Source organism: Drosophila sechellia, chromosome 2R, assembly GCF_004382195.2.
Source record: "Drosophila sechellia strain sech25 chromosome 2R, ASM438219v1, whole genome shotgun sequence".
Classification (NCBI taxonomy): Eukaryota; Metazoa; Arthropoda; class Insecta; order Diptera; family Drosophilidae; genus Drosophila; species Drosophila sechellia.
In genome coordinates, this window is record NC_045950.1 from 3,421,248 (window position 1) to 3,442,527 (window position 21,280).

General features: G+C 45.2%; 4 protein-coding genes across 4 annotated transcripts; 1 reads left to right on the forward strand and 3 right to left on the reverse strand.

The window, feature by feature from the left end:
- Positions 1-85: 85 nt before the first annotated feature.
- Positions 86-1,823, reverse strand: LOC6607952 (cytochrome P450 9b1). Its single transcript, XM_002032664.2, is given in 4 exon segments — positions 86-252; positions 349-985; positions 1,043-1,550; positions 1,612-1,823. Coding segments are annotated over 4 exon segments (1,518 nt in total). The 5' UTR covers positions 1,818-1,823.
- A 624-nt stretch (positions 1,824-2,447) lies between these two features.
- LOC6607955 (cytochrome P450 9b2) lies at positions 2,448-4,504 on the reverse strand. Its single transcript, XM_002032667.2, has 4 exons — positions 4,055-4,504; positions 3,483-3,990; positions 2,782-3,418; positions 2,448-2,721 (listed from the first exon to the last, which is right to left on the reverse strand). The coding sequence occupies exons 1-4, from the start codon at positions 4,258-4,260 to the stop codon at positions 2,555-2,557; spliced, it is 1,518 nt and encodes a 505-aa protein (XP_002032703.1). The 5' UTR covers positions 4,261-4,504; the 3' UTR covers positions 2,448-2,554.
- Positions 4,505-18,508: 14,004 nt separating this feature from the next.
- Positions 18,509-20,146, forward strand: LOC6607956 (serine protease inhibitor 42Dd). The gene is made up of 4 exons (XM_002032668.2): positions 18,509-18,584; positions 18,651-19,534; positions 19,715-19,859; positions 19,920-20,146. The coding sequence occupies exons 1-4, from the start codon at positions 18,566-18,568 to the stop codon at positions 20,042-20,044; spliced, it is 1,173 nt and encodes a 390-aa protein (XP_002032704.1). The 5' UTR covers positions 18,509-18,565; the 3' UTR covers positions 20,045-20,146.
- LOC6607957 lies at positions 20,013-20,670 on the reverse strand. The gene is made up of 2 exons (XM_002032669.2): positions 20,263-20,670; positions 20,013-20,206 (listed from the first exon to the last, which is right to left on the reverse strand). Exons 1-2 carry the CDS (start codon positions 20,483-20,485, stop codon positions 20,136-20,138), a joined length of 294 nt encoding a protein of 97 aa, XP_002032705.1. The 5' UTR covers positions 20,486-20,670; the 3' UTR covers positions 20,013-20,135.
- Positions 20,671-21,280: the final 610 nt, after the last annotated feature.

The following is a 21,280-nucleotide window of genomic DNA, read 5'->3' on the forward strand; positions in this document are numbered from 1 at the left end:
GGGTATCTGATAGTCTAGCAACTCCCTTGTAGCGGTCACTCTAACTTTATCGTACAATATGAGCGGATTTCGATTTTACATCATCCTATTTACGTGGCACCAACTGCATCCAGAATCCGGTCGTTGGAATTATATTGAAGCCTCGTGCCGATTCCCACAGATCCTTGGTGGTTCGCGGTGAGGCCTCAATCTTGTAATTTAGTATTAGACTGTAGAGCATTCCCTTGGCCTGCATCAGAGCATAGCCATTTCCTGTACAAATAAGATATGTTTAATAATAAATAATAATAATATAATAATATTCAAAGTTAGACGTATACCTGGCCCTACCTATAAGAATTTACTTACCAATGCAGCTGCGGGGTCCGACTCCAAATGGCAAATATGTATAGGGTATCAAATCTTTTTTTCGCCTTTCGCTGAATCGCTCTGGATCAAACCTCTGGGGTTGCGGAAAGAAGCGCTCATCCCAGTGCAACCCACAGATGGGAATGCTTATATTATCCCCTGCCTTGAATTCGAAAAGCTTGATCCCTTCATCATCTGTGAGCGTGTAGTCCTTGGAGCAGAGCCGGTCTGCTGCTGCTGAAAGGGTCCACTTCCGAAGGGACTCTGAGATGACCATGTTCATGTAGGTCATCTTCTGCACGGCGTCGTAAGTGAGAGGTGCACCCTTTAGTGCCTCGTGGGTATCCTGAACCTCTTCATATAAGCGCTCCTGGATGTCGGGATTGCGAAGCAGTTCGTAGGTGGTGGTGTAGATCAGATTGGAGTTGTTTTCGAAGGCGGCGAAGAAGAAAATGAAGCACTGGGCCACGATCTCATCGTCCGTCCAGTTATCCTCAGACTCATTCTTGGCCTCCATCAGAAGCTGGATCATGTCGGGCCTGGTGATATTGTGCTTCTCGCGGTACTGCATGGCTTCCACCACCAGGCGAACAAAGTACTCAACATTGGTGGAGTGAAAGATAGTCAGCTTGAAAAACTATTGGAAGGCACAATTATAAATATATATCACTTTCTTCGCTTCGTAGGTACCCACATTAAAAACTTTCGGAGCAAGTAAGCACATCATGAACTTTAGGAACGGTAGACCCCGTGAGAAAGCTAGGGTTTTCCCGATCGTATGGAACTCATTCCCTGGGTCATCGAATGAGTTAACCTTTATTCCAAAAGCCGTAGTTGCAATCACGTCGTTGGAAAGCTTGTTGCAAAGCACTTTCATGTCCAGTTCAAAGCCATTTTCACCTGCAGCAAAAGGCTGGGAGGATTTCAGGTGCTCCAGGCATTCCGCGAACCTCTGTTTCATCAGGGTGAACATGTTGCGCATCTTGGCCGCCGTGAAGACCGGGGTCAGGACGCTCCTCATGTTCCTCCAGTGCTGATCCCTCATCACATTGAGCATGTCGTTAACTAGACGCTCGTTCGGGATACTCAGTGTCTGGTGGTTGGGGAAGTGGTCAAAGTCCTTAGCGCATATCTTTTTAATCAGCTGGGGGTCGTTTATCTGGATCATTGGGGTGCGTAGATTAAAGAGCCCTACTAGCTTGCTGGAATTTCACAAGATTCATTAGCATTTCACAGCCCGCAGTTGATCCGCCAACCACTTACCGATGCCGAGTGCGATTATAGAACTCGGAGGTTTGTTTTTGGAATTAGGCCTTTTGCAAGGCCAATGCACCCATGTTACCTACAAATGGGTGCGGTTTCTCGAAGTATAGGTTCCGATCTTTGAAAGCCTTGAAGGTGCCAGTACTCCACTTGAACAATAGTAAGCCGATGATAGCCAGGACGAGACATATTTCCACAAAAGCCATCTTAATCACTTGAAGTAATTAATTCAAACTGAAAGCGATGAGTGCCCACTACGACTCTATAAGTTTTTACGGGAGAATTTGCTACTAACAGGTTCGACACTGCTTATTTTAAGTGGAATCCTATCTGTCGCTCTCTTTGGGGTTTGAATTGTAAAAAGCTAGTCAGAACATAGCTCTCATCGATTAGTTTGTTTATTTTCTTATCTAATGAATGTAGCTTTAAGTTTTTGGGCGGTAAACATCTTGGTTTTTCCTTGCCATGGTGTAAAAACGAAGATTACCATTTATTATCAGCCAAATTGTCATTGATATCAATAATTATAATAATCTTTCTGAATAGGTTTTACGTCCTTAAATTGCTTATTTCATAAGGTATAAATAATCAAGGTGTGTTAGATTTAATCGCAATGAGTTCAAACTGGCATTAAACTGAAAAAGTATATAATAAGTAGTACTTAGTTCTTCTCTAATAACTTTTGACTAATAGACATGATATTACTGCTTCTTTTTTTTTATTCCACGCAGCACACTTATTAGCTAACTAACCGGTATGTGGTAGTCGATGCACCCTCCCTTAATTTTTCTTTTTTGAGCTAGAAGTTTTAAAACGATATATATAAAAACCGGTAATTTGAATAATGTTTCTTTTTTTATTTTATAATATCAATTAATGTGTATAAATCATAACAATAAGTAAAACATGTATATTTTTGTGAGCAGATAACCGATCAGTCAGCTTATTTTCGCGGCACCAAGTGCATCCAGAATCCGGACCTAGGAGTAAAATTGAATCCACGCGCCGATCCCCACAGATCCTTGATGGTCCTTGGGGAAGCCTCGATCTTGTAATGCAGCAGTAGGTTAAAGAGCATACCCTTGACCTGCATCAAGGCATATCGGTTTCCTACAAAGAAATAGTATGATTTTAACTGTCCTCCTTATCATAACACTTTGATTAACTGACCTATGCAGTTCCGAGGTCCCACGCCGAAGGGCAAGTAGGTGTAGGGCACCATGTCACCCTTTCGCTCTTCGCTGAAACGGTCCGGGTCAAACTTCCTGGGTTCCGGGAAGTAGCGGTCATCCCAGTGCAACCCGCTAATGGGAATGTTGATCCGGTCGCCTACTTTGAAGTCGAACAGCTTGGTGCCATCATCATCGGTGAGCGTGTAGTCCTTGGAGCAGACGCGATCAGTGGCGGCGGCCAGAGTCCACTTTCGAAGGGACTCGGAGATGACCATGTCCATGTAGGTCATCTTCTGCACGGCGTCGTAAGTGAGGGATGCACCGTTCAGAGCATTCTTGGTCTCGATTATCTCCTCGTACAAACGCTCCTGGACGTCGGGACTGTGAAGCAGTTCGAAGGTGGTGGTGCAGATCAGATTGGAGTTGTTTTCGAAGGCGGCGAAGAAGAAAATGAAGCACTGGGCCACGATCTCATCGTCCGTCCAGTTATCCTCCGACTCATTCTTGGCCTCCATCAGAAGCTGGATCATGTCGGGCCTGGTGATATTGTGCTTCTCGCGGTACTGCATGGCTTCCACCACCAGGCGAGAAAAGTAATCAACCTTGGCGGGGTCGAAAATAGAAAGCTTCAGAAGCTGAAAAGGACAATATCTTGAATATATAATCTATTCAGTGCACATCAAATATTAACAAGCTTACACTGAAAATCTTTGGCACCAAGGCGGACAGCATGAACTTGAAGAACTGAAGTCCTCGGGAGAAAACCAGCGACTGTCCGATCTCGTAGAACTCATTTTTCGGGTTGTCGTACGAGTTCACCTTCAGCCCGAAAGCGGTAGTGGCGATGATGTCGTTGGAGAGCTTGTTGCACAGCACCTTCATGTCCACCTCAAAGCCCTTTCTGCCCGGCAGGGTTTTCGATGAGCCGTCCAGGTGCTGCATGCACTCCGCGAAGCTCTCGTTCATCAGGGTGAACATGTTGCGCATCTTGGCCGCCGTGAAGACCGGAGTGAGGGTGTTTCTCATGTGCTTCCACCGCTGGTCCCTCATCGCGGTGAGCATGTCGTTGAACAGGCGCTCATTGGAGCTGATGAAGAGCTGGTGGTTGGGGAAGTGGTCAAAGTCCTTTACGCAGATCTTTTTGATCAGCTCCGGGTCGTTTATCGTGATCATAGGAATGCGCATATTGAAGAAGCCCACCAGTTTGCTGCATTAAGATGAGCAGTCTGTTAGCGTTTGAACAACTTGAGGTTAGTCGCTTAACTACTCACTGTTGACGAGTGCGTTCGTAGAACTCGGTGAGTTGTTTCTGGAAGGAGGCCGTCTGCAAGGCCGATGATGCCATATTACCCACAAAGGGGTATGGCTTCTCGAAGTAGAGCTTCCTTTCCTCAAAGGTTTTGAAGGTGGCTGTGCTCCATTTGTAGACGAGATAACCGATGACCACAAGGGCCAGACAAATTTCGATGAGTGCCATTTCTGGGCTAGATACGTTTCACCACCTGTTCAGTACGCTGCAAACTGATTTTCACAATTACCCGACAAGCCAATTTATACACTCCGCTATCAAATATATGTGTGTATGAATATGGTAAGAAGTATGTACGCTCTCGACAGGTTTCAAGCTTTATTCAGCCAGGTTTTTTGCAAACCCAGAGATAGAACACTTATCTCTTAGCCCGCTCTCCGTGAAAAATCTTTGCGGCGGGTGAAACTACAGCAAACTGTTGTGCTTCGCACCTATTGATTTGTTTATATTTGGTGCTATCTATCTACGAGTACTTCAAACGCGAGTGGCTTAAATGCTCTCTTCTCTCCAAAAGTCTAATCAAAAGCGTATATACACGGCAATCTAATCAGTGACAACGAATAATTACACAGATCAACAAAATGTGAGTAAAGTATCATTTGTAAACATTGCACATTTCTTCGATATATATGATACTCTTAGATACTGAGTATCTCAAATGCAGTGAGAATTTAAGATTGATATAGTAGAAAATAAATGCAAAAAACGCGGAAAAACCTGTCAAACCCAAATAGGAAGAAAATGTGATAGCAGATTTTCTTTTGCGAACTTGGCTCCTGTGGCAAGGGAAAGTATTTCGATATTCACTTATTGTATTTCGTTGCCCAGTTGCACTGTTGTCAAATGGCACTCTTCATTGGTGATAAGAGTGCGTGATTTGGGCCTGGCTGATGAAATCAAGCTAAAGCTTTCATCGAGTTCCCAACAAAGAACGAAAAGCGATAATGTGTTCAAAAAGTAATCGGCCTTGTCCGCTGCCTCGAAAATTTCAGCTGGGGAAGTTCGCTCTTGAAGAACCTTTGCATGTCTGACGATGTCACTATGTTCGCTTTCCCCATCGCCCAATGATTATGTCACCTCACTAGAACTCCAGTTTATCATGTCACACACACAGTGGATGTGATGTAAACCTGGCCCATGACGGGTTTGACTCATAGTTTTGTTGATTTCGGGGCTCACAGTTTGAATATTTAACATATTGACGGAGTGTTGGGGCCACCAACAAAAGCATAATAACGAGCAAACGGTTAAAACACCACTTTAGCCGCAAGCGCAATGGGAGAAATATAATTAAATATTTAGACGGTTGTGTTACCGGGCTAAGTTTTGTTTTAGTTTCTGCTTCTCTTTTGTCGGGCTTAGAAACTTTTGTTGCCATATCGTTTGCCATATAAAATATTTATGGAGGGGCTCGAAGAAGAAAGTGCATGCGGCTATCGACATACCTATTCATGTGTAGAGAAGTTAGGAAAATCCACTAGTTTTTACACGGAAAACTCGTATTGTTTTTATATTTTGCTGATCCAAATCTTTTTCGGATAACGTGTTGTTGTGTGATATGTGAATAGTTCCTAAACTATATACTATATACTCTATAGTATCCTTCCCCTTATCTGCATGATGTTCAGAAAATGTATTGAATTCACGTTTTTCCGATCCTTTTCTGGGATCCACTAGCTTTTCCGAGTTCGCCTGGGTTTATTCAACCCTTTGGAGCACGCATGCACTCGAAATCCCACATACACATATGAGCAAACATACATACATAGATGCTCGGATATATACATGAGCAGCTCCCTGAAACCCCCTGCTGTGTCGCACATGAAGGTCCTTTGGCATTTTATGCGCGACTAAAGTGTTAGGATATATGTGTCCAAACATATATGTATGTACAGCCTGCGAGGATGTAAGTGATTGTGGACGGGAGAGCTGCATTTTATCAAAGCTTGCCCAGCAGTTGCCGATGTCTGTCAGGCTATAATGCCTGCTGCCACGCCCCCGCCCGCCCTTCTATGCCATTTCAGTCCATTCTATTTCGCTTCTTTTTATGCGCAAATCATGCTGCATCATTAAATCTGCTGCTGTCGCTGCTTTTGTAGCTATGCTGCCGTGCTTTTTCGCTTTTTGCATTTCCTTTCGCTTTCCTTTCAGCAGCTTTCCTCGGAAAACCCGTCTGAAACGGACGGAGGGAAATTTACGGCTTTGGGCGTTGATTTTGTTTCGGATTCAGTTGGCTGTGCTGCCTTGCCACAGTTTTATTTTGTTTCGTTTTTTATGGGGTTTTAAGTAGTCGTAAAGCGTAACACTTGATGAGATATTAAACGTTGAAAGGATACCCGAAATCGGGCAAGGGATCCCGATTTGGGATCACACATTGTTGCACTTCCTTTGATTTGATGGCTTTTTAAATATTGGTTTGTGAATTTTTCATTATTTCCTGGAGCAAAACGCTTGCAATGAGGGTTTAATACGTTTGTGACCTCGTAAAAAAGAGGGGTGCAAATCGGCATACTGAGAAAAAAGTTTGAAATATCATTGAAGCAAGATTAAATGTCAATATTTAATAGCATATTGTCAATATCTGCAACATTAGTTGTTATACAAAAGTACAATGCTGTAGTATAAAGTTGAGAGAATATGCGGCTAATTCAGGCATATTTACTATATATTTGCAATGATTGGTTCTTTTTTCTCAGTGCTGAGGTGGTAGGGGAAATAGGTGAAACACAGGCACAACTCACCTGACAGCATCGCATCTGTCTCATCAAGGAGCATAAAGAGACCACAAGACCGAAGAACCTTGTCTGCAAACTTGTCAATGACTCCCAGCAACTAAATATTTTATTAGGCAGTTGCGAGCACACAAAAAAGCGACGGAGGATTGAAGAAGGACGAAGGACTCGACTCTGTGTGTGTGTGGTCGTGATTGCGTGAAATTTAGTAGCTCTCGGGGCTATGTAGGGACAGACAAGTTGATGCTGATGAGCCTCATGATGTGCCCGATGATGATGACGATGTGGACGAGGCTGGGAGTCGATGCGGATGCGGATGCCAGATGAAGCTGCCAGCGCCAGCCTGTCAGGGGAATTTGGGATGTGGCGGCAAAGTTCCTTGACTCCACTGCCAGTTCCCTGCCCTCCCCAGAACTGTTTGCTCACAATTGGCCGTACGTGTGCAACATTTTTAAGTAGCTTCCTGCCTCGCAGTCTCTGTTTGTCTGAAGTCCAAGTGAAATGCCAAGGCTGAAACATATGTTTTCAATTTGGCTTGCAAATGGCAGAACTTGATTGAATTTACCTCGGCCAAAGCGAAGATCGATGGCGCTTTAAGAAGCGAAAACTTTACTACAAGCAAATATAAGTCACTTATGTTAGTGGCTTTACAACTTGATACCTCTTTTCTATAAAGATTAGTACTTAACAAGATATTTGGTGATGTAGAGACCTTTTCTTCCTTTTGTTGAACAATCGTTAAATCATTCAGTAAAAATAAAAACGATTACGAAATCCTAAAGGTTATCCATATGTTCCTTGTCCAATCTGCTTCTTTAACACTCAACAAGGCTTTTGGTTAGCCCAAAACTATGCGAAACTTCATCTGTCAACGGAACTCCCAGGGAGCCACCCAGGGTGGGAGCTGCGAGCATTCGCAAATTACATTTGCGGCGTCTGGTAGACTGCATCAATCATACGCACCGTGTTCAGCAACTGTCGAGGCGACGGGGGAAATGACTCCTGGCAGCTCCAGTGGGGAATCGGGACGTTGACAGAGCCGGTCTCCATATCACTCCGTTCAACTTCCTTGCGATTCGCCTTTGTTGTTAGTGAAAGCGTCGCTTAATTGGGCGCCACATGATTTGCAAGTGAGAATGCCAGCTGCCTTTTCCGGCAAATTAAAATAAATTGTCCGAAATTAGAGGCAAACTTTTACTTTCCCCTGGCTCAACCCGCGACTGCTGCTGCTTGTTTGCCTGCTTAGGAATTCAAATGGCGTGGATCTGGTGATCCTACATGGCCATGACTTGTCTGACAAGCTCGCAGTCCTTCCTCCGCAGGATATACATGTAGAATACGTATAAATTGTGCGAGCTCGTCCTTTGGCTGACATTCATTTGCGATTCGCAGGGCGTGGGAGGTGGCTCAACTTTTTGCATATTACGCACTTGGTCACGTACACGCTCCATCTTTATTTTGCATAAGTTCGCAACTCCGGAGCAACATGATGGATGCCGAGAGCGCAAGGAATGGAGCTTTAAGCCCGGATCCGCTTGGAAATTAGCTCAATTAGGGAGAGCCTGCCCGACAGTATGCCCCCGATAAGCGAGCCGATAAGGCCGAACAAAGTCAGCGGGCAATTTGGCCGAGACAAGGTAATTGGACAGAGCATACAGTTCGAGTTTGAGTTACGGCCCGGCACTTATGAGCATTTTTACTGCTCACTGCTCTGTTCTGTCCGTTTTATTTATTTGGCGTTTCATTTTTGCGACTCCGACTCCGACTCCGACTCCTCGACCTTTGCCAGCCACCCGAAACAAGTTCAATGGCTCGGCTCCAGTGGAAGTCACAGCCCACCAAGCCACCAACCCACCAGCACCCTGCCTCCATGGATTTTCCACTGAAAAGCCGGCAACACAATTTTTTATTTCGCATGTTGCGACGCTAAGTGCTTCCTGCGCTTTTTTACCCGAGGACTGAGCAAGGTGCCACATCAACTTTGGCTGGCACGCCATAATATTAATTGTGCCTGCCAGAAAATATATTTTTTCAGATTCCGGGGGATGGGCCTCCTCCCCGCTCATAAAGGACATGCCGGGGGCCACTTAAATGCCATTAAATTTTTATTTTATGCTCATGAATGAAGTGCGTGCGCTCTTAAATTTTTAATAATTATTCATAGCCGGGCCTTTTGCCTGATAATCGCACTTTGTTCTTTGGGTCCGGGCCAGTAGCTATTTGGTCAGGCGTCTCGTTGGCATCCTCGCTGGTGGGTATTTGCATTTCCGGTCCTCACTTTCACTTGGTGGGCGTGGGGTGCGGGAAATTATGATTATCCTCCGGCCAGCTGATGCAGCTTTTGGAGCAGTTGGTCCTCGGGGTGGCCAGTGGTCCCAGTTGCCACTAGACCTGTAGACTAGTTTCCCTGTCAGCCGGTGTCAACCCTCCTTGCTCCACTCGGATTCCTGAGTCGCGTCTGCGCCAAATGACAAATTGTCGCATCAGTCAGCGCAAATGTAACAGAACAGAACGGAGCCGTATGCATCGCATCACAATGGATCAGAAACGGCACGGTGCTCGAGCACAAGTTTCCCTGCTCCACCGGAACAATCATTATTGTTGTCTACTTTCGAGGACTTCATCTCCGCCTCAAGAGAAATTAACAGGGGAACTGGCCTTTATTCATAGAACTTATTCCTATGGACTCTTGTACCATGTTTAAGCTACTTGTGTATGTTTAAACCAAAAATTCCTACATTCTAAGCCTAGCATAAAGAACTCCAGATTTCTTCGACTATATGTGCGAGAATTCTTCTGACCAAGAGGGTTTTAACTAGTGCATTATTGCACATCACTAGTTTTTTGCGGTGCACCCCCATCTCTTTCAGACACATGTGTTTTTGACAAGCTGCCGCTCATCGCCTTGTGTGACATCATTTATTATATTTCATTTGCAATGTCTTGGGAAACCGTGTCTGCATTCCATTGGCCCACCCTCCTCCGCCGGAAAATATGAGTAATGCTCCTATTCTGCGCCACAAGCAGTATGCTAAATGGAAGGGGGAAACTTTTCATTTCTCCACTCAGCCATTTAATGAGCAAAGTTTCAATTAAATCGAAGCTTTCAGCAGCTCGGGTCTCAGCTGCTGCTGCTCAAACAAATCGAAGCAAATAGAATGGAACTCCCAAGTTCCGCTGACAGCAATGCCAATAAAATCCATGGCCAAGGGGAGCCAGCAGCTTATGTGTTTTTCAGCGATTCCCCAACTAAATCAAAGCTAAATCTCTGGTCTCCCTCGGTAGATGGGTTTTATTTGTTTGTCGCTCGGGCTTTTTCTGCTATTTTTGTTTTGTTACTTTCGAATGTAAACTGATAAAAACAATTGAAAGCAAACAGGACCGAATGGGGGGAAAAGTAATCTTTAAATTAAGGGTCGCAGTGCTTATTTCTTTTGCACTTTTACGAGGGGAGTTGCCACACAGCTTTTCCAACCCCCCACAATCGAAGTCGTCTTCAATTTCGCATATAAGTAAAGTCATTTGGGTTTGATTTGAATTTAAATGGCCTTCGGTCTTGTTGCCATATTAAAGCGTTTACCACAAACTGGAAAAGTTTCGCTTCGTGTGTGTGTGTAAGGACGATACACATATACCAATACACATATACACGCACACTGAACTTGGGCGGCACCCAAAAGTATGCCAACTTTAATTGATTTCGCCCAGGATCCTGTAGTGAAACTGCATGTGAAGAGCTCATTATGATTTAATTAACTGCGCACTATATATTTACGCGGTAATTCATATTTAGCCCACATTAGCGTGCCTGACCGCCAAATTCCACGCGTGTGTTTGTTTTATAAAATAACGGTTGGCACTGTATAATTTCCACATTTCAGCTTTATCTTAATGTTTAATTTAGTTTTCCATTATTAAACTCAGCTTGTGGCGTGCTAAACGTCAAAATAGAATCTGGCCTTGAGGTTCAAGTAAATGAATCTTAATCAACAAAGCTTTAAGAAACATTACATTATAGGTAATTTATACATGTTTATTTTCCGATAAATCATAATTTATCTTTAATTTATATTAAATTTGTCCATTACTCCTGGCTATCTATCTTTCCAAACATTTCCATAAATTGCCCATTTAATTTGGCATGCTCTAATTAAGCGAGTTAATGGTTTTCGTGGCTGCAAAGGCATCCATTCACTTCTGTCCAATTATGACGGATTATAGTTTTCCGCGCCCAATCCAACCCACTTTTCCTCTATCCTAGCCACATATTCAGCACTTGAGACCAAGAAGGTGGCGGGAGGAGGAAGAGGAGCGGGAGCTCTAAGGAGCAGCACTTAGCTGCGTATTTTACAGTTCATTGCATTGTTATATAATTTAACAGGCAAACACCTTGCCTGAGTGCACACACTCAAAGGCATTCGCACACACTCGCATTCCATTTCCTCCCCGCTGGCAGAGGGGGCGTGTACTCGAGGGGAGGGAGGGGAAGGAGCGGATGGCCAAAGCCGGGCAACAATGTAGCCAAGTTTATTTGTGCTAAAAAGAGTTCCTCCGACTTAAACCCTCACTGCCTCGTCATGTGCTCCTTAGTGCGGCTGGGGTGCCATATCAAACGCTGCGTCCCTCAAAAATACACCCACCCACCCACACACACACTCTCTTAGGGGTGTGCTTATGAAATGGCTTTGGCTTGGGATTGGGTTGAGCCGGGGTAAAAAATTGCTACAAAAGATGCCATTAAAAAATCTTTGTGTTGCCGCAAATAAATCCGGCACAAATACATTTGCACTCAAACACATGCGAAACACTTTTACACTCAGAGAAAACTAAGTCTCTGCAAGAACGAAACTAACTATTGAAACTTTCAAGTTGAAAATGTGGAAAATTCAAGGCTATGCTACATTTAATTTTATAACTTTAATGTCAATCTCTTTATTGGTTTACTGACTTAAGCAATTGCTCAGTTCTCTAATATACAATTATAGATTTGATGCGTATTTCTCTCAGTGCTCGCGCAGAGCAACGAGCTTCACATCCATCAAAGTAGAAACTAAGTCGCAGTTGGGGCATCAACAAAAGTTGCTAAGACAGGGATGCGTGGTGGTGGTGTGGCAAGGAGGTCGAGGGTTTCCCATTTCAGTTGGCTTAACGCATTTTACACTCTTACAATTGTTTAGCCGTGTTCCAGCTCCCGACACCCCACTCACTGTCCTCATCCCCATCGATGGGCCATCGCCAACCGTTCCTCGTCCAGACTGAAACTCCCCACACCCAATCCACATGCATACTTTCGAGCGGACCCATTTAAATGTCACTTTAGTCACTTGGGGGGCTCAGTCTGCACGCCGAACTCCAGGCCCACTCTTAGTACCAATCCCAATCCCTCACCCAATCCCTATCCCAATCCTAATCCCAATCGGAATCTCGCACATTAACACATTTTCGTGTGGCGCCGCTGTCTGCGTGGGCCTCATAAAACGCACTTCTCTAAAACTATTTTGGCAGGGCGTGTCGGGCAGTAAATTTAGCTACTGCCAACCCCGTACTCCACTTGTTAGACGCCCAAAATTGTTCTAAGCCCTGCTCTCAGATCGTAAAAAACTGCGGAAAATCCGCTTTTAAAACGCCGAACTGTGTGCGGGAAAATCGCGAGAATTTACATATGAAGCGTGTGTGTGTGTGTGTGTGGAAACAAAGCCCTAAACTTCTGTTGCCATTCTCACGCCTTTAGGCCGGGTCCATACGTCAATAAATTGGCTGAGAGTACTAACTGTACGGAACTGACAGACAGTTCAATTTGGTGCACGCTATTGTTGCAACTGCTGCTGTTGCAACTTCTTTTGCTTCTGCTGCTGGACGGCGATGCTGTTTTTGCTGTCATTTATGCATGTTTTTGAAGCAGGACTTCTTTGGGTGCAGGTTTTTATGTTGTTGAAATACATTAATGACAGACTTTGGAAGTTTTACTTATGACATTTATAATTTTCTGCATTCTTAAAAATTCATAAAAATGCATTAATAATTTCTAACAACAGCATAACTACAGTTAAGATTCTTAGTTATACTTTTCAGTGTAAAGCAGTTTTTTATCGCATGCGATATTTTCCATTCCGCGCTTGCTGAAAATTGCTTGTCATCATGAGAACAATAGCGTTGCATATCCTTGGGCTGCCGCTCGAAATTGAGGCAAGCGAGCCGTCGGATTTGTGCAACGCTCGTTGCCCCCTCCCAAGAAATCGATGTGTCATTTCGACAAGCAAATTAGCATACTCGAAAACGCTTGAAAAACGAAAGAGGAGCGGGCGGAGAATTCGCTGAGCACCTGGAGGAGTCGGGAGTATTTTCCTGCAGGGCGATCGCAGCAGTTCGCTGGTTGCAAATGGGATGGTAGCATCACCATCGTCATCATCATCATCACGACCATCATCATCGTGGCAATTCCCGCTGGGAGTGTGCTTTGGCCAAACATTTTCATTCCGAATGCATCTTCGGCGGGGAATTTGCATTGCAAAGTTGCAACATTTGTTGCAGCCGCTGCCCGAACGGCGATCGTTACATAAAGTACGCCATCGAAATAGAAGGCGAATAGAAGGAAAGGAGGCGAGGCCCGGATCTGGAGTCCAAATCCCAGGCCCAATCCGCAGTGGCATCTTGATCATGTCATTTGTTCTGCGCAGTGGCAGTTGCCGCAATTTCCTGTTGGCCATAAATTGAAATAATTGAGGAGCGCATGCGCTGATTTCAATCAGCTAATTGACGTTTTATGATGGACACATTTCTGTTTGATAGACAAATAAACGTCGAAGGTTGCCCAAATATTGCTGAGGGGCTGCACTCGAAGAAAATGGCTAGTAGCTTAAGAACTTAAAAGCTGAATGTATTTATTGAGATATATTTTTGGAAGTCAGGTATTGGAAGCTGCGTATCCAAGATACATTGGACTTAACCTAAACCAATTCAAGTTAAGTTTATCGATAAGATGGATTGATTTCTAAATTTGAATCCCAGTGCACTGGGTGACGACCAGGCACCACCACCCCAAAATTGATATGTTGTCTATCATTTCGAAGGCGTTCTTCGTCATCTTCTGCAGCATCTTCAATTGGATTTGATGCGGATCGAACTGGATCGGCGGATGGCTGGGGCCCTTCTATAAAGCGGGATGCCAGATATCGGATGTTGGTTGGTGCCCACATTGGGCATATCAATTGACTGCTTAGGCGGCTGTTAGATGCCTTAACGGACAGTCTACAACGTCGTGTGGCATGTTGCCGCTGATAGATGTCCGTGATTTCGTAGAAAACGAAAGGTTGCGGTGCAACCCCTCGCCCTCGGTCCGTTTATTTTAGTGCTAATTAATGGGAAGTACAAGGAGTCGTTCTGGTCGTTGCAGCTTAATTTGTCGCGGCTGAGACTTCTCGAATGGGCAAATCCAGTTCCATGTTGCATGCACATGCTCCAAGTGGGCAGCTCGAGATTGACGTGTCATCCATGTTGCAGTTCTGGTTGTTGTTGTTCTGGTTGTTGTCGTTGCTGTTGTTGTTGCATTGCGTTTGTTCCTGTCGGCGGTGTAGTTGTTGTTGTGGCTGTTGGGTCTGTCGCCTGGTCAAGTGGACAACGCCGCCGCCGCCAGGGTGCCGGACTTTGGATTTGGTCTCGAAAAGTCCACTGCAACAAAGTTGGCACTGCATTCCTTCAATCTTCGCAAGAGAGATGTCTCTAGACTAATTTGGTGTAGTAAGTGTCTTTAAGATGGTACAAAACAAACGATTGGGATATCTAGGATGCTTGATTAATGGGAATAACAAGAGAAACCCAATCCTTGGAAATCTTAACATGGCATCTTAAATACTATTTATGCACAGATATGAATTGTATCTATTCTATAACATATTACATTCATATTATTCAAAGCACACTTGTCACGTCAAATAATTGATATGGAATTTGGGAAACTTTTGATTTGAGTGTCCATTCAGAGTGTGGCACGTTGACAAGTCCATTTGCATATGCGTCCCGCTTGATTTGCTGCTCAGTTGGCGCTGCTGCCGCAATTGAATGAAAGTTTTCCGATGGCAGCAGACTGAATCGCGGCGACCAACGCCTCTCCGTTTTCACTAAAGTGCCTCGCTGGAGCTGTCGATTAGATTGGGCCGCGGCATTTAGCTAATTACCGCACTTGTGGAAAAGTTGTCCCCAGGTTGTGGAGCAGGTGGAGCAGGTGGAGCGGGTGAGGCGGGTGAGTGGTGTCGCAACGGCTTTGGATATGACAGCTGGTCAGTTGCGACCTTTATTTGCGGATGACTTTCGTTTGAGGATTTTGCTTAATATTTATTAGAATTGGTGACCATAAAGTATATTTATTTTTATTGTTATGACCGCACTTGCAAGCGTTTTCACCGCGGTGTTTCCACGCAGACTGGAAACTGAAAAGCTGTTATAAAATTTTATTAAATTTGATTGATGCCCGTGGGTAACTAAATAAAGTGGAATATTTTACAATGCCACTTCAAGTTGAAGACGTGCGGCATGTAAAAGATACATATATTTAAGCCAAAGTCTAAGCAACAAAAAAGATAGTCTTGTTTAAGATGTCTTAATCATAGCAATAAGTAGCTCCTACTAAACTTTACTACCTTCGCTCACTTGAAATGAATATTCAGGAAAAAGCTAATTTTGTTTATTTGTATATTTCCCGTTTCTAAATTGATTGGTGTAGGCTAGACCATAATTGTTATCACCTCTGAATTGGACACTATAAGGTTTTTGTTTATAGTTTGTCTTTCGCATCGCGTTGCCATTTAAAAAATCAAAGGAGATGACTGCCAGTAACATGAAACCCATGTGCCAGTTTAGCCAAGAGCTTTCGCTCATTTGACTCCCGCACCATTTAGATGGAAGTTCTATGACGAACCCCATTCTTATCCACTGCATACTGCGTGCTCCCCCCTGAAAGACCCATCGATGGTTGCATGGCTCAACGGCGGACACGCACAAGCCAAACGAAACGAATCCCCCGGGGATACATCTTCGATACTATGCAAATGTGCAGAGTTCTGTTTTAGTTATGTGCAAATTTATTGTTTATAAAAAGCACAGCAGTGGGAACAAAGGCAGGCGGAGAGCGATTGCTGCCATTGTTTTTGCTCCTGCTTCTTGTGTATTTATTTATTTATTTTTTGGTGGTGTTTGGGGAGTTTTTGCTGGCCGGGCGCTCTGCTCTGCCAGCCGATCAGCTCTATCGCCAACTGGTTTTGGGTTACTCGCACGCACACAGCCAGCAGGAAAGCCCAAGCCCAAGCCCAAACCCAAACCCAAGCCCAACTCAGCCAAGATGCAGCAGCGATCACATAATTCGTGTTGCTGCCTCATCATTCTTATGCTTTTCCAAGCCGCGTCGAGGATCGGGCTCCAAGAAGCGGGGCAACCCGCTCCACCGCTCCCCTCCCGCTGGGGCAAGACGTTCTGCCAAGTTTATTTTTATCAGCGGCGGCAGCAGCAGCATTTTGCTGCTGTTGCATGATGGCTCCACGGAGAGAAATTGCAAATCCCACATTTACATTTAAAGTGCTAGGCTGTGGCAGCGAGTCTCCCATTTCAAGCCCATTTAATTGCTAGCGGTCCATCGGAGGAGCAACAGTTACGACGAGCTGGAATAATCCCAAACATCTGTATACTGATTTGGTTAGAAATACAAACGCTTCCTTTTACTAATATCTATTTACTGAAATTGGTTATCATATTGGTTCAGATACTCCTTAATAGTGCCACAAGTAATTTGATTCCGCTTAAGGGGCTTGCTACCGATCTCTGATAAGCTTGTAAGTGCAGGTGACTTAGTGCTCGTCTTTCACGGCCCATTTTCGCTCAGTGTGCCGCTCGAGAGTCCCTTTTCCGATCCCCGGCTGCCGTGTGTATCTGCAGAGGCAAGAGCCGCTGCCACAGTGCAGCATCTCACCGGCATCTCACGATCTTTAACATGTTTTGTCTCGATCAGTGAAATCATTCAATCAGAACGGTCAGCACCGCTCCTCGGTCGTTGGCAGGAGACAGGACACACACTCACTCGCTGCTGCGCTGGTGGTTGTGAATTATATAAGGTTAAGCCGAATCTGGTTTTGTGCTTTTAAGGCATTGAAAGTGTTTGGAGCGAAGCGTTTTTGCGCTTTGTAATGCTGCCATCGGCCTTATATCTATATCGTAATTATGCAAGATCAGCGGACCCAAGGAGCCCGTCAGTCAAAGCAGCGGCGACCACAATAGCCCACGGAAGCTGCCAATTTATGACACCCGAAGACGAGTCTTCCGCGGCCCGAATCTTCTGGCTCGTTTTCGGGAGGAGGAGTCCGCCGGGCCGGGTCCATAAAGCATGTTTTTAAAATTCCATTAAAATTTATTAGCATTTCACACAAAACGTGCATAAATAACCCCGGCGAATTTCGGGACTTTTGCCAAATCAGCAGGAGAACCGGGAAAGGTCTCCGTTGCAGGTCTTTGATGTTGAAAAATTGGCTATTGGTTTCGGGTATTGGTTGGGCCCCTCACCTGAGCCCGCTGAGATTTCGATTCGATTTTGGCCTTCCGACTCTTCTGAATTCGTAATTTCGTAAGTTTGTGTGTGCGTGATGCCGTTAATTGGAATATGGGGTGGGGGATGGTAGGTGGTAGGTGGTAACTCAAAGCCCGATAAACAATTTATGCGCAATGCTGTTTGCTTTTCCCGCTGCTTTTTGTTTATGGACGCATTATCTAAACAAATACGAAAATAACTCATTAAATGCAAAGGCCATAAAACCTGAACATTTTGGTTCGTGTTCGTAAACGAGAAATTAGAGTTAATGCAATCCTGATCTCAGGGCCCCATCCCCAACTCCCCCACCCCTCCCTCTTGGCATACAGCATTGGGTCCAAGCATGCATGTAAATAATTTGACAGCAGCGTAAACCCCAAGGCGGCCACTCGAGGCGAGAGGTGGGCCAGGCAACAACAAGTGCAGGAGGCGAGAGCAACAAAGGCCCAAGTGCACAGGAGAGTCGGAGAATCAGAGAGCCGGAGAATAGGAGAGAGAGAGCGTGCTGGAGAAAGAGATCTGACGGGGAGAGGACCGGAGATTGAGAAGCTGAATGGGGAACGATCCAGTGTTCCCATTGGGGGAGATCAGGTGAAGCTGTTCCCAGTATTTCCAGGTGCTCGGGTTAAGAACCTAATCCACCTAAAGGTTCCTTTCTTTCTTTCTTTGCTCACTATTCACTATACACTACGATCTTACGTTCTGATAGATATTAAATATTATATATTATATAATAAATACAATATATTAGATATATATTGTACAGTATGTTTATTATCATGTAATTACTAAGTGGCTAATAAATACATTTATATATTTATTCTCTGGCTATGAATCAATAGCCACTTAAATTTAAAGAAATATTTTTATATTTATTTTAATATTACTTATTATATTTACACTCTTGAAGAATTGAAATGAATATGCATAAGGAGAACTCACTTTATTCCAAGAGATTTGCAAGGGTATTCAATAGATCGATCTGCCCAGTGGCCCTTTCGTTTTTACTGATTTCCTTTGGCGCTGCTTGTAATGCAAAGCGCATCAGGCGCTGTCGCAGTCGACGTCGTTCTTGGCGTGGCTTTGTCTCGATTCCTGGCCCACTCGCGGCTATAAATGACAGGTGGCTGGGCCATTTCACTTTTAGTCTCGAGGTGTCGACGCAGGCGCAATGAACCACTGGCTAAGCAGTGAGCACCCCAACCGAAGATTCCTAATGCCCAGCTGAGAACTAATCCAAATTTCAATTCTCCTAGTCATTCTTCTTGGGGTGTGGATCTCCGCACCTGGAGGTCTGGCAAACACCATCAAGGAGCGCAATCTCTTTGCCACCGAACTCTTCCAAACCCTGGCCACAGATCGCCAGGATGAGAACGTCATTATATCGCCGGTTTCCATCCAGCTAGCCCTCGGGTTGGCTTACTACGGAGCTGAGGGCAGGACCGCCATGGAACTGCAGAAGACCCTGCACGCCTCCGCCAAGGAGAGCAAGGATGGTCTGGCCGAGAGCTATCACAACCTGTTGCACTCCTACATCAAGTCCAGGACCGTCTTGGAGATCGCCAACAAGGTGTACACCCGGCAGAATCTCACGGTATCAAGCCACTTCCGAGAGGTGGCCCAGAAGTACTTCGACTCCGAAGTGGAACCCCTGGACTTCAGTCGCGAAACGGAGGCGGTGGAGCGGATCAACCGCTGGGTGAAGCAGCAGACCCAGAACAAGATCGAACGGGTGGTGGACAGCCTGGAGCCGGACACCAATGTGGCGCTGGTCAACGCCATCTACTTCAAGGCTCGCTGGGCACGACCCTTCAACGACGAGGATACGCGTGATCGGGAGTTCTGGCTGAGCGAGACCCAGTCCATCCAGGTGCCAACCATGTTCGCCGACAACTGGTACTACTATGCCGACTACCCGGAACTGGACGCCAAGGCCATCGAGCTGTTTTTCGAGAACATCAACCTGACCATGTGGTTCATCCTGCCCAACCAGCGTTCCGGACTGCAGGCTCTGGAGCAGAAGCTCAAGGGCGTCGACTTCAACCTGTTCGAAGACCGCTGGCAGTGGCAGAGTGTGTCCGTCTACCTGCCCAAGTTCAAATTCGAGTTCGACACGGACCTCCGACCCACGCTGCATAAGGTGAGAAAGGGCCACATAATGATATTCCAGGGGGAGATAAGATCTAAGCGGTATGGAGATAGTGTTAAAAACAATTCGTGGGTCTGTCCGATTTGAAACCATTTAAATGGGAGTAGATTTCAGACCGAGCATTAGTGGTATCTAATGGAAGGGGGTTTCTTTCGAAACTTCTCTTTTCAGATGGGAATCAGTGCCATGTTCTCGGATGCCGCAGACTTCAGCAACATTTTCCAGGACTCGCCCATCGGCACTCGGATCACAAAGGTGCAGCACAAGACGTTCATCGATGTGAACGAGATCGGATGTGAGGCGGCTGGAGCTAGCTGTAAGTCTTTTGGTTTCCCGACACTTCCAGTAGGCACCACTTGTATCTCGGTTCTTCTAGATGCTGCCGGAGTGCCCATGTCCCTGCCCCTGGACCCCAAGACTTTCGTGGCCGATCATCCATTTGCGTTCATCATTCGGGACAAGCACGCCGTCTATTTCACCGGACACATTGTCAAGTTTTAATCAACACATCATCACACATTTCCCTCAGATTAAGCACTTTAAAATGTAATCATTGCATCCATAAATAAATGCGGAGAGTCTCCGCAAGAATTTAAAAGTCCATGGTCTCGCATTTGTAGCCCCGAACTGGCGTGCACTTGCCCTCGTTTACGACCAGGAACACTGAAAGAATCTGAAGTTAGAGGGTATCTTTATCACCATACGGTTATGATCCTCACGGTGCTTGTGGTGCTGTTGGCGTCCACAGTTGAAGACCACCATGGAGCAGTACTCTATTTCCAAGTAGCAGCCGTTGATGAAGGCGCACACCAACTTGCCCTTGAATTCGTCCGGACAGGCGACACAATGGGACAGTATATCCACGGACGAAGCTCTAACTCCTGGCAGTTCCGCTAGAGCAGCTAATGCCACGACCAAGAACACTGCCAAATGGTTCTTCATTTCACCAGCGTCCGATTCGAAAAGCTATGGGAGTGGAAATGAGTACACACTTTGGACACATCTCTCCTATTCACAGGCGAACCGAATTCATTATTCGGGGTAAAAATCCAATTATGGGTGGTACGAGTTTTCGGGAATCATATATGCAAGTCACAGAAAACCTGTTAAGTGCAGGGAGATATCTCATAATATAAACTGTAGCTTGGTGGTCTGTCAGGGCTTAAGCCAAAAATAAACACTGCAGTAAGGTACACATAAAACCGAAAATTGTCGAAGACAATTGCAATATTTAACTCGAAAACGACAAACAGAACGTGCGACCCCAAAATTAACCAGCAAGAGCTGGAGAAAATACCGAATATAATTAGCGACAACTGGATGCACTGCAGCCCCTCCACCTTACGATATCCCTCGGCTTCTTGCTTACAATGGGTTAAACGGGCTTTACACTCAAAACTAATTCATACACGATATTTATGGATAAAGTTCCATTTCGAATATTGGGGATACATTCTAATTTATTCTAAACTATTCCCCATTACATTCAAACGATCTAGTTAGATCGACTTACTAGTTAGATTCATAGAATGGAAACATGATCTTTACATATACGATCGCATGATTACTCCCGGATGCCAGGATCTGGGATTAGCTAAATGAACTGTCAGTTTTGGGCGGTGAAACTAGTTTCCACTGCCCTCGGCGTGGAGGGGGCAGCACTTGTGGCATTTGGTTAAAGGCGCACCATGCACCATGCACAATCCACCATGCACCGTGCACCATGCACCTGCTGCA

Coding starts and splice junctions, on each gene's coding strand:
- LOC6607955 (XM_002032667.2), bottom strand. CDS start 4,260: ATGGCACTCATCGAAATTTGTCTGGCCCTTGTGGTCATCGGTTATCTC. Junction 3,991..4,054: donor TACGAACGCACTCGTCAACA/GTGAGTAGTTAA, acceptor ATCTTAATGCAG/CAAACTGGTGGGCTTCTTCA. Junction 2,722..2,781: donor GGGACCTCGGAACTGCATAG/GTCAGTTAATCA, acceptor ATTTCTTTGTAG/GAAACCGATATGCCTTGATG.
- LOC6607956 (XM_002032668.2), top strand. Junction 19,535..19,714: donor TCCGACCCACGCTGCATAAG/GTGAGAAAGGGC, acceptor TTCTCTTTTCAG/ATGGGAATCAGTGCCATGTT. Junction 19,860..19,919: donor TGAGGCGGCTGGAGCTAGCT/GTAAGTCTTTTG, acceptor CGGTTCTTCTAG/ATGCTGCCGGAGTGCCCATG.
- LOC6607957 (XM_002032669.2), bottom strand. CDS start 20,485: ATGAAGAACCATTTGGCAGTGTTCTTGGTCGTGGCATTAGCTGCTCTA. Junction 20,207..20,262: donor CCAACAGCACCACAAGCACC/GTGAGGATCATA, acceptor AGATTCTTTCAG/TGTTCCTGGTCGTAAACGAG.